Below are 16,149 nucleotides of genomic sequence, written 5' to 3'. Positions count from 1 at the left end.
TACCGATTCTTAATCGTGACTTTGTTCAATTCACGGTAGTCAATGCACATACGCATTGATCTGTCCTTCTTTTTAACAAATAAAATCGGCGCTCCCCAGGGCGATGAGCTTGGCTGTATGAATCCATTTTCCAACAATTCATCTAATTGTTTCTTCAGTTCCTGCATTTCAGCGGGTGCCAAACGGTAAGGTGCTTTGGCAATCGGTGTTGTTCCTGGTAGCAGATGAATTCTAAATTCAACTTCCCTGTCTGGCGGCAGTCCTGGCAATTCCTTTGGAAAGACATCTGAAAACTGGGACACTACTGGAATGTCTTTTAATTCTTTTCCTTTAGTGTTAGTGATTATAGAAATCAAATACACTATAGATCCTTTTCTTATATAACTTGCAGTTTTCATCACAGAGATGAATTTAGTGGATCTAGATGGTTTATCTCCTTTAATTGTGATCTTTTCACCCCTTGGTGAATTTACTTGAATTGACTTTTGATCACATAAAATACTGGCTTTATTGGCTATTAACCAATCCATTCCTAACACTACATCAAATCCTGCCAGATTCATTGGGTAAAGATTTGCAATAAATTTTTGATTAAAAATTTCTATTCTTGCTCCCTGCAAGATTTCAGAAATCTTAACGGTTTCTCCATTTGCTGTCTCGATGAGACATTCTTGTGGTAGTTTAGTTAATGATTGATTTAGGAGTTTGCAAAACGAAGTACTAGTAAAACTTTGGTTTGCACCAGAGTCAAATAATACTTTAGCAAAAATATCATTAACTAAAAACGTACCAGCTATGACATCTGGAATCATCTTGGCTTCGTCTGCAGTTAGAACAAATGCTCTAGCATTTTTAGTGTTCTTGTTGTTTCCAGCTGGAGCCAATTTAGGACAATTTGGCTTGATGTGACCTTTTTCTCCACAGTTGAAGCACAGTCCATTTGTTGGTTTTCTTCTGCAGGTTTCCTCCTTATGTCCTGGTGTTTTGCAGAAATTGCAGTAAGTAGAGCATCTTCCTGAATGCTTCTTTCTACATGCTTTACAATATGGTGCAGAGGTAGAACCTACATTCCTACGGTTGGAATTCCCAGAACGGAATTCTTGAGTAAGTCTTTGGGATAGGTTTCTCCTCTGGTCTTCTTCTCTAGTTCGCACTAGTTCATCAGTCAAGGTATTGGCTAGTTCTACAGCTTCTTCTATGGTTTGGGGTCTAGCTGCCTTGACTACATGTCTAATCTCTCCAATTAATCCCCAGATATAACGGGAGATTAACACTGGTTCAGGTGATGCAAGGGTTGGTACTATTCTAGCATATTCAAAGAATGTAGTAGTGTACCCCTTACTATCTACCCCGGTCATTCTAAGATTCAAAAACTTGTTTGCTATCTGTTCTTTTTCATTGGGAGGGCAGAACTTCCTTTCTACCATACTTTTGAACTCCTCCCATTCCATGTTATATATCCTATCACTTCCTCTTGACTGGAGGATAGTGTTCCACCATTCTAGAGCTGCATTCTTAAATAAATTGGAAGCAAACATTATCCTATCTTCTTCAGCACACTTGCTTATTTTCAGAACAGCTTCAGTTTTCTCTATCCAGCGTAGAGCTGCAATGGGTCCTTCATTGCCCGAGAATTCTATTGGTTTACAGGACCAGAATTCTTTGTAAGAACAACCATATGGCGTGGTTCTTCTCCTTTTGGGAATGGGCGCTTGAAATACGGGTCCATTGTTCACGTTGTGTTCTGATTCACTTGGTCGCTTACTGCTATGCTTACTTTTATTATTCGCTTCTTGAACTGTTTGAATAATAAATGGCATTGCATCTATAATTCCTTGTGCCACTATATGCTGAACGACACTATTATCCATTTGGTTTCCATTGTTGTTCGGATTCTCATTATTCAGATTATCATTATTTGAGTGGTTGTCGTTCTGGATATTATTATTCTGGTTTTCTTGATTCACTTCGTTATCCATCTGAATTTTAAACATTTGCCAAATATTAATATCACAAATAATATTTGAATATAGCCAATCACATGACACGCACTTTTAGTCAAAAGCGTCGAGCATTGCGACTTTTACTCTATTCATATATTATGCATCTAGGGAATATGCCACAGAATAGTAATGAAGTTTTAGGAGTGTTCCAATTAGGTCACTGATAAAATTTATTGTTCCAATTAGATCATTCTACTTTATTTTGATGTTCTAATGCTAGATATTTTACCTGAATAGCAGGTCATAGTCCTACATGGCATTTATTTAACTTTAAAAAAAAAATGAAGACATGGTATAAAAAAAAAAGAAATATAATAAATCAAAACAAAATCAAAACCCAAAAGGATCAAATATTACAAATCGTTGAAATTTATCCTTAGTTGTTTATCTTTGTTTATAACTTTTTAGATATTTTGAAAAAAAAATCACATTTTTTATTTTTTTCGCATTTTTTTAACTTTTCTACAATTCAAAATTTTTTTTTAACCTATTTCGCATTTTTTTCTAATCCATTTGGCATTTATGTGCCATGTCAACAATTTTTTTTAAATAAAAAACCTAAATACATGCCATGTAGGATGGATGACCTTCTATTTAGGTAAAATATCTAGGATTGAAACATCAAATGAAACTTGAATGACCTAATTGGAACAAAAAAATTATGAGTGACCTAATTAGAACACTCTTGAAACTTGGTTACTATTCTACAAAGTTAACCCATGCATCTATTACACACCAGTACTTGAAATTTAAAATTACAATACCGACTGAAATGTAAAGCTACAATACTAGTAGTATGCATCCGTAGTGTTTTTTTTTTCTAACACACACACACACATATATTATTATTATTATTATTATTATTACTATCATTTCTCCCATCACATTCACTGATATGGATTCATCCAAAAATCCATATTGCGCTCGTCGTATTTCCATACGAGACGCTCTCCCACCTGTCGCATTCTCTCACTGCTTTCTAAAATTTCCTCACCGAAGGTCCTAAGTTCTTGTACGTTTTCTGCACTCATTGGGGGTGCAGGTTCTAGGACTGGGTTCGGAATCTGGGGTGCGGGTTCATGATATGGAGGTATAGGGGCCTGGTATAGATAGGGATTTTCTAAGATCTCCCTGATGTATGCATCACTAACGTTATAGGGATCTTGAGGATCTAACCCTGGGTAGGCTCCTAAGTTAGGTATTGGCACATTTTCCTGTATTGGGTTTTGTTGGACATAGTCCCTAACATCGTCCCACCAGGGGTCGTAATTGTTTGGGTCTAGGGGATTTGGTGCAGGTACCCTAGGTATCTCCTCCGGGTTGTAATCAGACATTTCTATTTGGTTTTCAGGGTTTTCTAGCTCCATGGGTTGGTCAGGAATCGGTGGTTGTGGTTGGGGTGCTAGCATTTGCTCCAGGTTTGGGTCAGCTGTAGTGGTTACTAAAATATGGATATTGGCTATACCCCTATTGAGCATATCCTGGGCATAGGCATCAGTTTCTCTTTTAGTTGCGGCTAACACTCGCTGTTCCTGCAACTTTTTCATACGTTTCCTACGCTCGTGTGCTCCCCTACTGAACCATCCCCCCTTTCTGAGGAAATGGCTCTTCAGACTGAGCCTTAAACATAAAGATTCCTTCTTCCGTATCAGCAGAGTACCCTGAGAGGGCATGCTGAGAAGAGGAGGTGCCTTCGCTTCTAAGCGAACCAGACAATTGACGATACGCGTCAGATCGTCCTTGGTCGCTCATACTGTAAACTAACAGATAGTCAGATAACACATAACAATTATGCACGTATTTCCGTAATTTATTTCCTAACACTTTGAATTTTGATGTCAGCAGAACACTTCTATGGCTGAATCAGTGGCATAGCTCTGATACCACCTTCTGTCACGACCCCCGATCCCAAATCCCCGGGAACGGGCGGCCGCAAGCCAGTTTTGGTGCTATCGCGTTATTTATTCAATTTGGCAGCGGAAATTTTCATCAGGACCGTAGTTAGGAAATATTTTATCAGAGTAAACCACCACATTTTATAACATTAAACACATGGGTAAAACCCAAGTTTTCAGTACACATAATTTCATAGGAATAAATCCTAATTTTATTTCAGAAAATTATCTATTTCTTTTAGGTAACTTTTATTGCCACTTCTCCAAGCCTTCAGTGCTGTCCAGCTGGCTTCTATTTGGCTTTCACATTTTGTTACCTGAAACGCGTTTTAAAAACATTTTGTCAGTGGGAAATACTGGTGAGTGAATCCCAGTTTAATCAGGTTTAAATAAAAAGTCGCATTGAACAGTATTGAGGGCGCATCCACAATTATATTTATTTCAAAGTTATATCAATTACCACCACACGGTAATGTTGTTCCGACTTATGGTCATGTTACTCCTTTACCAGGTGGTAACAAATTTTGTATACAAAACCCCAAATTTACCGACTGTAATTGTATTCTTACAAATTCTCAATAACCGTTATTCGCATGGAAAAGTATTCAAGGTTTTGTAAAAACAGTTAACAAAAAGTGGATCAACTCACATTGCTATTTTTGGGTTTTCAGTAAGGATTTCCTGGGAATAATCTATAAATTACACAAATGCACGTGTGTTAGTATAATAACCCATTTTAACATTAGTAATACCCTCCCCGAGACGGCATTCCAACGACTACGTCGGGCAGAACCACGACAGCCGTTACGGAACCCTAGATCAATCGGGCAGAGTATCTAATACGTCTCCAGGGGTTATAATACTTACATCGTAGCAGAACCTCGTTATTTAGAGGGGTATAATACCCGACTATAATGCCTCTAATTCAGAAAGTGAGATTTGAGATTGAATTGTGAGCAATGGAAACTGAAAGCCCGAGCTCCCATTATATAGGAGCTGATTTTGGGTTTCTCGCGGCCCGCGTAAAGGATAAGCGGGACTTATGCGGCCCGCGTCAATGTTCGGTCAAAGGGTAGCTTGTCCGGATCACCACTAGGCTTGACACGATGCTGACACGTGTCATCACCGGGCTGCGCCACCTTCTAAGGCTCTCGCGGCCCGCATTAACTTAATGGAGGTCTTACGCGGCCCGCATGAACTTAAGAAGTCAAACGGAGTCAAGTGCTGGTCCTTATACCGCCCGCGTAAAAGCTTGGGGTGGGTCTACGCGGCCCGCCTCAGCTCAATATTTATTGTTTTTAATTTATTTTATATGTTATGATCTATTTCGAGCTCGGTTTTCACATACGGGGTGTGATATAAGACATATTGGGACATTTTAACATATACTAGGGTGTCGGAATTATTATGAGGGTGTTGGTTTTACCGAGGGTTGTTACATTTTCCACCAAAATCAATTCAATAATGCCATTATATTTAACAAGACTATCATACTTGGTTAGTTCATACCGCAATTTTAGGGGTTTTTCATTCTAAAATCAAAACCCATTTCATTCACTACATAAGCAACTACTCATGTGCAACACATTCTCAATTAATTCACATAATCGATGATTATACTAGACAAGGATACTCCTATAGCCATTAAATCACTAAATTCACAAGTTTCACCAACAAATTCACCATTTCATGGATTTCTCAAATCTAGAAAAGTTTACTAAACATGAAATTGCAACATACCTTGTGATCATCTTGATTAGATGATCACTAATTTAGGTTCATGCATAAGAATTACACACTTTTTGCCTCTAAATTTAGGAAAGTTGGAGGTTTAGGTCAAATGGGGTTCTTCCCCTTCTTTTTTTCCCTGATCGACGCGTACACATACATAGTGTGTGTTGTGTTTTAAAATTTTATTTATTAAACTTCATTTTCCTTTTTACCAACTTTGGCCCCTCTAGTTTATTTTCTTTTTATAAAAGGCTTCCATTCATTGTTTTTTATTAACTATTCATACAACTAACTAGGTTAAATATTCCTAGTTATTTGTGCTACAATATTATTCAAAAGTGTGTGTGTATATATATATATAGGGGATGGTTCAAATGAAAACCACTTTTATTGTGAAAACTCAAAAACTAACTAAAAAAGCCTAAAAAAAACCTAAAAAACATACAATTTTTTTTTTTTTACAATTTTTTTTAGAAAAATCGCTACTTTTTATATATGGAAAAAAAATTTCAAAAAAAAAAAAAATTTTTTTTTGGTTGTACTGCACATGTGCACTAATACGGAAAGCCTAAACCACTTAACCCACCCCCCACCGACACCCCCAAAAACCTAAACCCCCCACCCCCCCCCCCCCAAAAAAAAACCTAAATTCACCCTCCCACCAAAAGCCTAACCCCCCCCCCAAAAAAAAAAAAACCTAAACCCCCCACCCTCCCGAAAACCTAAAACTAAACCCTAAACATAAACCCGAAAAAAACCTAACCCCCCCACCCTCCAAAAACCTAAACCCCCCTCCCCCCCACACCCAAAAACCTAATCCTAATCCTAAACCTCCAAAAAAACTAACCCTAAAAGCTAAACTAGACTCAAAAAGCTAATTTTAAGCATGTAATGCACATTGTATTACATGTTATATTGCACATGTGCACTACTATAATAATAGTATTGAAAACAAGACGACACCATAAATCTTTTTTTATGTCATAAAAAATATGCTCGAATATACTTGAATGAAAGATAAGAAAATTTGTGATCATATGGTGCCATTTTTGTTTTAAAATGATAACGTATGGAGAAATGGGAAATGTTTGAAAAGTTATATATTTTTTGTTCCAATTTTACCCCTCTTTCATTAAAAGTCTTCCCCCCTCCTTTTTAGTGGGTTTTAGTTAGTTTTCTAGTTTTCACAATAACTAGTGGTTTTCATTTGAACCTTCCCCTATATATATATATATATATATATATATATATATATATATATAGGACAAAGATCCGTTAGGAACCACCCCTTATTGCGAGAACCGCGAGAACCAGTGTGAACACAAACAGTAATTCCTAAAAAAATCTAAAAAACACCCAAATTTTTTTTTTTTATTTTTTTACTATTTTTTTTGAAAAAATCGCTATATTTTGTTAATAAAAAAATAAAAAAAAATTTCAAAAAAAAAAAAAAAAAAAATTCGAGTAACAGTTATCCATGCACATGTGCATATGTGTCGTTTCTTTGTCAAATTCCGTAATTCATTACAAATAATAGTCAATTGCACTTTCATTTACACTACTACGTGTAATACACTATCTACCAATGTTAGAAATGCACATGTGCATCTATATGTATCAACAGGAAATAAGGTGTTTTGGTACACTACTTTCTCTTTCATCTATCATTCCATCCATAATACACAAGCATGCACATGTGCATTTCTGTCATTTCTTTGACAAATTCCGTAATTCATTACATATATTAGACAATTGCACTTTCATTTACACTACCATATGTAATACACTACTTTTTACATTACCAATATTAGAAATGCACATGTGCATTATATGTATCAACATGAAATAAGGTGTTTTGGTACACCACTTTGAATACACTTTCCCTTTCATCTATCATACCATCCATAATACACTACCATTACCTCCTACCATCCATAATACAATACCATTACCTCCTACCATCCATAATACAATACCATTAACAATATTTTCACTTTATTACATGTATGTAAACACCATTTATACCATCCAATCAACATATTACATAAAAAATTGACAACTATAACCAAACCATCAACCACTAGATATAACTAACCAAAAAACATGTATATGGGTCTACTTCTCCATTCAAAATCACAAACTTTTTGTACCAAAACACGTTATAACATGGTTATACCTAATTATGCACATGTGCATTTTGAATATTGGTAATGTAAAAAGTAGTGTATTACTAATGGTATTGTAAATTAAAGTGCAATTGTCTATTCCTGATAATGTATTACCGAATTTGTTGAAGTAATGATACATATGCACATGTGCATGGATAACTGTTACTCGAAAAAAAAAAGTTTTTTTTTTTTTTTTTTTTTTATGGAACGAAATATAGCGATTTTTTGTTAAAAAATATTAAAAAAATAAAAAAAAAATTTTGAGTGCTTTTTTGATTTTTTTTAGATTTTATTTTGTGTTCACATTGTTTCTCGCGGTTCTCGCAATAAGGGTGGTTCTCGCATGAACCTTACCCTATATATATATATATATATATATATAATACTAGGTTAGAACCCCGTGTATTACATGGGTTGAATATATGTAATTTTACATATTAAATAATAAAAAGTTATATCTTTATGAATCTCGTGTATTGTACGGGTTAAATAAATATAATTTTATATATCAAATAATAAAAAAAAATAGTTATATCTTTAGAAACCATATGTATTACACAGATTAAATAAATGTAATTTTGTATACTAAATACTAAAAACATAGTATCATTAGATAACCCGTGTATAATCGGGTAGAATAAATCTACCAAATAATAAATATATTATATCCTTAAAAACCCCGTATGTTACACGTGTTGAATAGATCTAAAAAAGAGTTACATCTTTAAAAACCATATGTATTACACATATTAAATAAATGTAATTTTGTATATTAAATACTTTTCGTATCTTTAAAAAACCCGTGTATAGTCGGGTTGAAAAATCTACCAAATAATAAAAAAAATTGTATCCTTAAAAATCCCGTGTATTACACGTGTTGAATAAATCTAATTTTACATAACAAATGCTAAAAAGTTATATCTTTAAAAACTTCGTGTATTACACGTGTTATATAAATGTAACTTTGTATAGTAAATAATAAAAAAAGTTATATATCTTTAAAAACCTTCGTTTTAGAATAAATATGATTTTGTATACCAATTAATAAAAAAATTATATCATTAATAAATTAGGATAACATTTAATATTAATTTATTATTTATGTATTTAATATATGATAAGTAGGAAAGAGAAGTATTTGTTTTAATAATATATTAAATTAACAATTTAGATTTGATGATAATATTTTATTAAAGTATGATTAGATATAATATTAATTTATTATTTATTTAGTTAGTTAATATAAGATAAATATAGATTTGAGGATACCTTTTATGAATGACACGTGTCTAAAACTTGATTTCTTTTATTATAATAGATAGATTTATATCATTCGATATTTTTTGGTGTTACATATCTCTAGGGGAAAGGCGTGGTCATATAAAGGGTGTTGGACATGTGGTGAGAAAGCCAACCCCGGAGTTGTCCTCGGGTAGACAGCTCACCCAACGAGAATATTGGCAACAAAATGTTGGTGATGTAATTGAAGAAAATATTTCAAAACGAGTGGAAGAACAAGTACAAAGAAATGAACAAGAGTTTCATAGACGAGTCGAAAAACAAGTTCAAAGACAAGTTAACCAACCATTGGAACAAATGCAAGAATAGATGCGGCGACTATTTAACCAACAATTGGAACAAATGGCAAGTGCTTTTAAAAGAAAGGAGCAAGTTATAAATAGAAAATTTCTACTTCTACCTAGTAATCGCGGTGATGGTAGTGGTAGTCGTGATCATAGGGGTGATGGTAGTGGTAGTCGTGATCGTAGGGGTGATGATAGTGGTGATGATGAAGATGACGGTTAGCTACTTAGTTTAGTTTGCGTTGTGTTGGTATATACTACATTTGATTTAGATTACTTTGTTTTGTAATGCATGTTTAATTTATGATATTTGGGTGTATAGTTTTGTTTAACGTGTGTTAACAGGTTTAAATTTGTTTAATTATTGGTATCTTTCTATTTAAAAACCTGGAAAAACAAATTTTTTAATATATATTTTTATTTATTTTTTAAGACTTATAGAGACGACATGTTGTCTCTCTAGCTAAAAACAATATTTGACATTCTTTTCAAAGAAAATCTTATATAGACGACATGTTGTTTCTATAAGTGAAAATTTTAAATTATTTTATTTAAAAGAATATCCTATAGAAATGAAGTATCGTCTCTATAGGTGAAAATGATTAAATTGTTTTCTTTAAAAGAAAATACTATAGAGACGACAAGTCGTTTCTATTGGTGAAAAATGTGAAATTATTTTATCTATAATAAAATCCTATAGAGACAACAAGTCTTTGCTATAAGTACGAAATGTTGATTTTTTATTAAAAAGATAATCATATAGAGACGACGTATTGTTTCTAAAAGTTTTAAAGTTTTTTTTTTATTTTTTGTAAAAAAGGCTATAGAAACGACTTGTCGTTTCTATTAGGCTTTCGTTCTTTCTTTCTGAGGTAGGAGACCCTGTAGAGACGACATGTCGTCCCTATAGCGTAAAAATGATTTTTTTTTTTAATATTTTTTATATTAAATTTGATAAATAAGAATTCTTATAAAACATGTTTAAACTATATTAAATTTGATCAATGGTGCAATCGGTATTTTTAATGGATACCAACGCTAGATAGCCTTATAGATAATCAATATAACTTAGTTGCTTTATGACGACAGAATTCAGCACTAACCGTTGATGAAGATATTGGTGTTCGATAATTCTCTAGTGTTGTTTTACTGGTGGATCACCAACTACTATTAGAATCTTATTTTTGTTTTCTTTTCTTTTCCTTTCGGGCTTTAGATGGGATCCACCGTGTCACTAATCCATCAATGAACCAACAGGGTAGTGGTTCGTTGATAAAGGCAAAACTTTTAAACATCTGGATTTGAAAGAGGGTCTTGAGTTCAAGTTTCTATGACGATAGGGATTAAAATAAACGAGTTTATGGTATGAATATTTTGTGTGTCTTGCATTTCATCTCAAGGATACATATATACAAATAATCGTAACTAGTTTCCTACTATAGAGCAGGTGATTGATTATTTCCTCAATTACATTGATTCTAGAATATGCACAGCACATGTACAGCTAATACGCCCCCTCAGCTGGAGCGTGAGTTTTGACGAACGGTCAAGCTGGAACGGAAGTTTTCAAACAATTGTCGAGACAATCCTTTCATGAATATGTCGGCATACTGATAGGGAGAAGGAACATGTAAAACACAAACATGACCAAGATGGACTTTCTCGCAAACGAAGTGAATGTCAAGCTCCACATGCTTGGTCCTATGGTGTTGAACAGGATTTTCTGACAAGTAGACTGTGGATATGTTATCACAATATACGATGGTGGCCTGGTGAATTGGTGTATGTAATTCAAGCAGAAGGTTTTGTAGCCATGTTGTTTCAGCAACTGCATTGGCAACCCCCCGGTACTCAGCTTTTGCGCTCGAACGAGAGACCGTGGGTTGACGCTTAGAGGACCAAGATAAAAGGTTATGTCCCATGTAGACACAAAAACCTGAAGTGGAGCGTTGGGAGTCCGGACAACCGCCCCAGTCAGCGTCTGAATATGCCACGAGAGAGCTGCTGGGGCCTTGGGTCAATCGTAAACCAAAATCTAGTGTGCCGTGAATATACCTTAGAATGCGTTTCAGGAAGGCAAAATGTGGTTCACGCGGGTCGTGCATGAACAAACAAACTTGTTGAACCGCATATGTAATGTCTGGCCGAGTGAAGGTTAAATATTGAAGTGCCCTTGCTAGACTTCGATAAAGAGTTCCGTCTGGTAATGGTTCGCCTTCTGTTGCACTAAGTTTCGAAGAGGTATCAACTGGTGTCGCGCATGGTTTGCAATTTGTCATGTTTGCACGGTGTAGGATATCCCGTGCGTATGGGTTTGAGACATAAATAACTGGAAGAATCCCGTTGAACTGTAATACCCAGAAAATGATTTAATGCACCCATACCAGTGATAGCAAATTCCCGTGAAAGCATGTTGATGACGTTCCGAAGCAGGTCATCCGATGAAGCTGTCAAGATAATGTCGTCGACATATAATAACAGATATGCAATTTTATCACCGTGGCAATAAATAAACAAAGATGTGTCACACAAGCTGCTTATAAAACCTCGTGAGGTTAGGAAACTCGAGAACCTGCTATACCATGCTCGTGGAGCTTGTTTAAGCCCGTATAAGGATTTACGCAGGCGACATACAAAGTTAGGCCTTGAGTCATCAACAAAACCGGGTGGTTGGTGCATGAAAACAGTTTCTTGCAAGTTGCCGTGCAGAATGGCGTTTTTAACATCTAATTGGTTTATGGGCCAACCGCGTGAGATCGCAAGAGAAAGAACTGTTCGTATGGTACCCGGTTTAACAACCGGACTAAATGTATCAGTGCAATCGATACCAACGGTTTGGGATTTTCCATTTACTACAAGGCATGCCTTGTATCGGTCCAAGTTTCCATCCGGTTTAAATTTATGTCTGAATAACCACATGCACCGAATAACCAAATGAGACTGAGGTCGAGGGACCAATTCCCATGTATCATTTTCCATTAGTGCTTGAAACTCGTAGTGCATGGCCCGTTGCCAATTTGGGTCGTTTAAAGCTTTCACATGAGAGGTGGGTATTGGTGAGATGGCTGAAGTTTCGGTATGAAGGTTATATTTAGGATTCAGTTTTCGTATACCTTCTTTGGCTCGAGTGGTCATATGATGGGTGTTGTTAGGTGGTGGTGACGGTGGACCCGTGGGTTGGTTTGGGGCAGGTATGGGTTCGGTATGTGGTGGTGAGGGAGGGGGTGGTGGTGGGTGTGGGTTAGGAGGCGGTGTGGGTGGTTGATGATTGGTTGGAGGGGTGTTTGGTGAAGCCGTATGGGTGGTGGGTGTGAGGGGAAAGTGTAAGGTGTTAAAGGAACAGGGTCATCATCAAGGAATTGGAATTGGTAAGAGGTAGTGGGTAAGGGGTGATCAAAAGGAAAGCTGGTTTCATAAAAAATGACGTGTCGGGAGATGTGGACTTTGCCCGTAATGGGGTCCAAGCAACGGTAAACTCGGAAGTTGGGTGGGTAGCCAAGAAATATGCACTGGTGAGCCCGTGGGAGGAGTTTGTTTGGTTGCGTGGCTGATTCATTCGGGTAGCACGCACACCCAAAAACTCGCAGGTGGTCATAAGTTGGGTGACATAAGAATAAGGCAAAGGTAGGGGTGTTGTAGTTTAGGCGGGTGGTTGGAAGAATGTTATGTAAGCATGCGGCAGTATGGAGAGCTTCTACCCAAAAGGTGGGCGGAATGTGAGCGTGTGTGAGAAGGGTTCGAATGATATCATTGAGTCGTGGAATCATACACTCCGATCGACCATTTTGGGGTGAGGTTTGAGGGCATGAGAAACGAAAGGTGAGGCCTTGGGAGTTTGCAAAGTTGTGAAAAGCATGGTTGTCAAATTCCCCGCCTAAGTCACATTGAAAAGCTTTGATATTTTTATGAAACTGGGTTTTTGAATAAATTTGTGAAACTTGACAAAGGTAGGAAAAGTTTTTGATTTAAATTTCAAAGGGTATACCCATACGTAATTTTTGAAATTATCTATAAGGACCATATAATATTTATAAGATGCATTACTAATGACCAGTGAGGTCCACAAATCACAATGCACAATGTCAAATGGAGCAAATGTAAATGAATTAGAATCACCAAAAGGAAGTCGTTTACTGTTCGATAAATGGCAAGAGTTGCAATGACCAAAATTATCCTTGGAACAAGAAATATTAAAATGACTAGAAAGAAATTGTAAAACTTTTAAGCCGGGATGTCTAAGACGGTCGTGCCACTTATTTGAGCCGGAAGAAGTTGCCAAAAAACCTTGAGTTGGTTGTGTGAACGGGTAAAGATCACCGGTGCTATCATGGCGGGAAAGGGGTTGTCCAGTCTTGAGATCCTTCAAAGTAAAACCATTAGGGTCAAATTCGATAGAAACAAGGTTATCACGGGTAAATTTACGTACTGAAATAAGGTTTTTAACTACGGTGGGAGCATATAATATATTGTTAAGGTTATAGGTGTGGTTAGGTGTCTTGTGAAAGCCATGTCCCGAGCCCAAAATTTTCAACGATTGGCCATTACCTACAAGAATATTAGCATTAATAGAATTTGATAAATGAGATTGAATCGAACCTTGATCCGCAGTAACATGTGAGGAAGCGCCCGTGTCCATATTCCAAGCCGGGTCCGGTTGGTTTAAGGTGAGTGTCGATAGGGTCGCGCCTAGTTCAGTTAACTGAAGTGGGTCAATGGGTGGTGTAGGATAGGCTGGTGGAGGCGGGCCATAAGTCTAGGCTGCTGGTGGTTGTTGGGCCGGCTGGGCTGTTAACCCGTAACCGGGAGGTGGGCCGTAAGGTGTATTGGGTTGGTTGGGTTGTGGGGCTGGTGGGTTGGATGTTTGTGGAGGTGGTCTGGACCAGTAAGTTGTCCAAGGAGACTGGGAAGGATAAGGACATGGGGGCGGTGGTGAGTTCCACCAACCGTAGGTGCCGGTGGGTGGTGGGGATTGGTATCCAGTGGGTGTGTAGTTGTAGGAGTTATTGTGCCCGCGACCACGGCCTCCACGGTAGGTATTTCTACCGCGACCGCGTCCGCGGCCTCCTCGATGATATTGTTCGTATTGTTGGGCGGGGTTATAGGAGGGTGGCGGAGGTGTTTGATATGAGGGAGTAAAGGGTTGTTGTGGAGGTGTCTGATTCGGTTGGGACCCGGCAAAAGTAGACGGTCCACGAGGAGCCATGAGAGCAGTTTGTTGACGAGCCGCCTGTCTTCGTTGTTCACGCTCAATCATGTCACGCGCATCATCCCATGAAATGTTAGAAGATTGATTAATGAATGATGCGGTCGTGTCATATTCAGGTGGTAGACCTTGAACCATTTGCAATACTAACCTCGACTCGGTGACCGGTTGATCCCCATCCTTGAGTTGCTCGGACATGTCTTTCAATTTATGGAAGTACTCTTTGAGAGGGGCGCATGAGGCCAAAGTAGTGTTAGTGAAAGCATGTAACAGAGACGATGCTCGGGAGTTTTTGTTGTTCTGAAAAATTGATTGCAACTTGTTCCACGCTTGTTGAGCAGTCGTGTGGTCATCCAAGATCCGGACAAGAAGATCGTCCGAGATGGTTCCATATATCCATTGCAACACGATGGAATCCACCTTAGCCCAAGAGTCGTAACCCTCGTCGTCTTTAGCAGGTGGTTCAGTACCATCGATGTGTTTTAGGACCTCATAGCCTTTTGCGTGGAGACGGAATAACTTAACCCAGGCAGAATATGTGACCTTCTCACCATCGAGAGTGCGGATTTTGTTGTGTATATTGGTGACAGAGTAAACGGGATGAAGGTGTTTGGGTTCGGTCGTGACCGAGGTTGAAGACGAATCTTCTTTTCTAGTCATTGCTGGTCGGAGAAACGGAGAAAAAAAAAACGGCGGCTAGGTGTTTATGGTATGAATATTTTGTGTGTCTTGCATTTCATCTCAAGGATACATATATACAAATAATCGTAACTAGTTTCCTACTATAGAGGAGGTGATTGATTATTTCCTCAATTACATTGATTCTAGAATATGCACAGCACATGTACAACTAATATAAAAAAATCCGTTGTTCAAAAATGAATGGAAAACTAATCCGTCAATGAAGATATCCTTTGTCAGTTATTCTAGATGACTATTAAAGATTTGAATTTTTTTCCTTTTGGTGATTTTGTTGGGATCAGAGATTCCGAGGTAAACGAGACTTTTTCTTGATGATCACACACTTAGATAACAATGAGAGTTACATGAAATGATGTTTGTTTTGGAAGAGTTCCATGAAACATTATTGAACATGAATTTTAAATGTTTTGTTTGAAAAATCATTGCATGTGCTATTAAAAGTGTTTAGGGGATACGGAGTGGAGCGGCAAAGGGGATCGGCAAAGGGGTTTGCCGCTCGGGAACACTGCCGCCTACCCCCTTTGCCGCGCTGTGTGAATCTCGATCGTGGACATGTTGCCGCTCGGGAAAGTTGTTTTCAAACGGCTATACAGCCGTTGACATTAATAAAAAAAATTCAATTTTTAACTTTATAAATTAAACAAATTCATTTCCATTTTCACAAAACAAACTCAACCTCCATATTCACTACAATTCACACTCAATCTTTCAAATCTTTTCAAAAAAATGGAAGGCTCAAACAAAGGTGAAGGCAAGAAAAAAAAATGTAGGATCCGGTTTGAAGGCGAGGGCTCAAGATAAACGCGGTGGTTCGGGTGGTTCTAGTGTGTCATTTCATCCCCAACTTGGGTTTGCGAATCGAAC

The 16,149-nt window shown here is 37.2% G+C and overlaps 1 protein-coding gene across 1 annotated transcript; it reads right to left on the bottom strand.

Moving 5' to 3' along the window:
• Positions 1-14,133: 14,133 nt before the first annotated feature.
• LOC110893081 lies at positions 14,134-15,243 on the bottom strand. Its single transcript, XM_022140201.1, has one exon. The coding sequence runs from the start codon at positions 15,241-15,243 to the stop codon at positions 14,134-14,136; it is 1,110 nt and encodes a 369-aa protein (XP_021995893.1).
• Positions 15,244-16,149: the final 906 nt, after the last annotated feature.

Source organism: Helianthus annuus, chromosome 12 (assembly GCF_002127325.2).
Source record: "Helianthus annuus cultivar XRQ/B chromosome 12, HanXRQr2.0-SUNRISE, whole genome shotgun sequence".
NCBI lineage: Eukaryota > Viridiplantae > Streptophyta > Magnoliopsida > Asterales > Asteraceae > Helianthus > Helianthus annuus.
The sequence above is the reverse complement of the archived record's forward strand: the minus strand, read 5'-3'. Positions and strand labels throughout refer to the sequence as shown.

Excerpts from the sequence above, each read along its gene's own strand:
- LOC110893081 (XM_022140201.1), bottom strand. The coding sequence starts at position 15,243 with ATGACTAGAAAAGAAGATTCGTCTTCAACCTCGGTCACGACCGAACCC.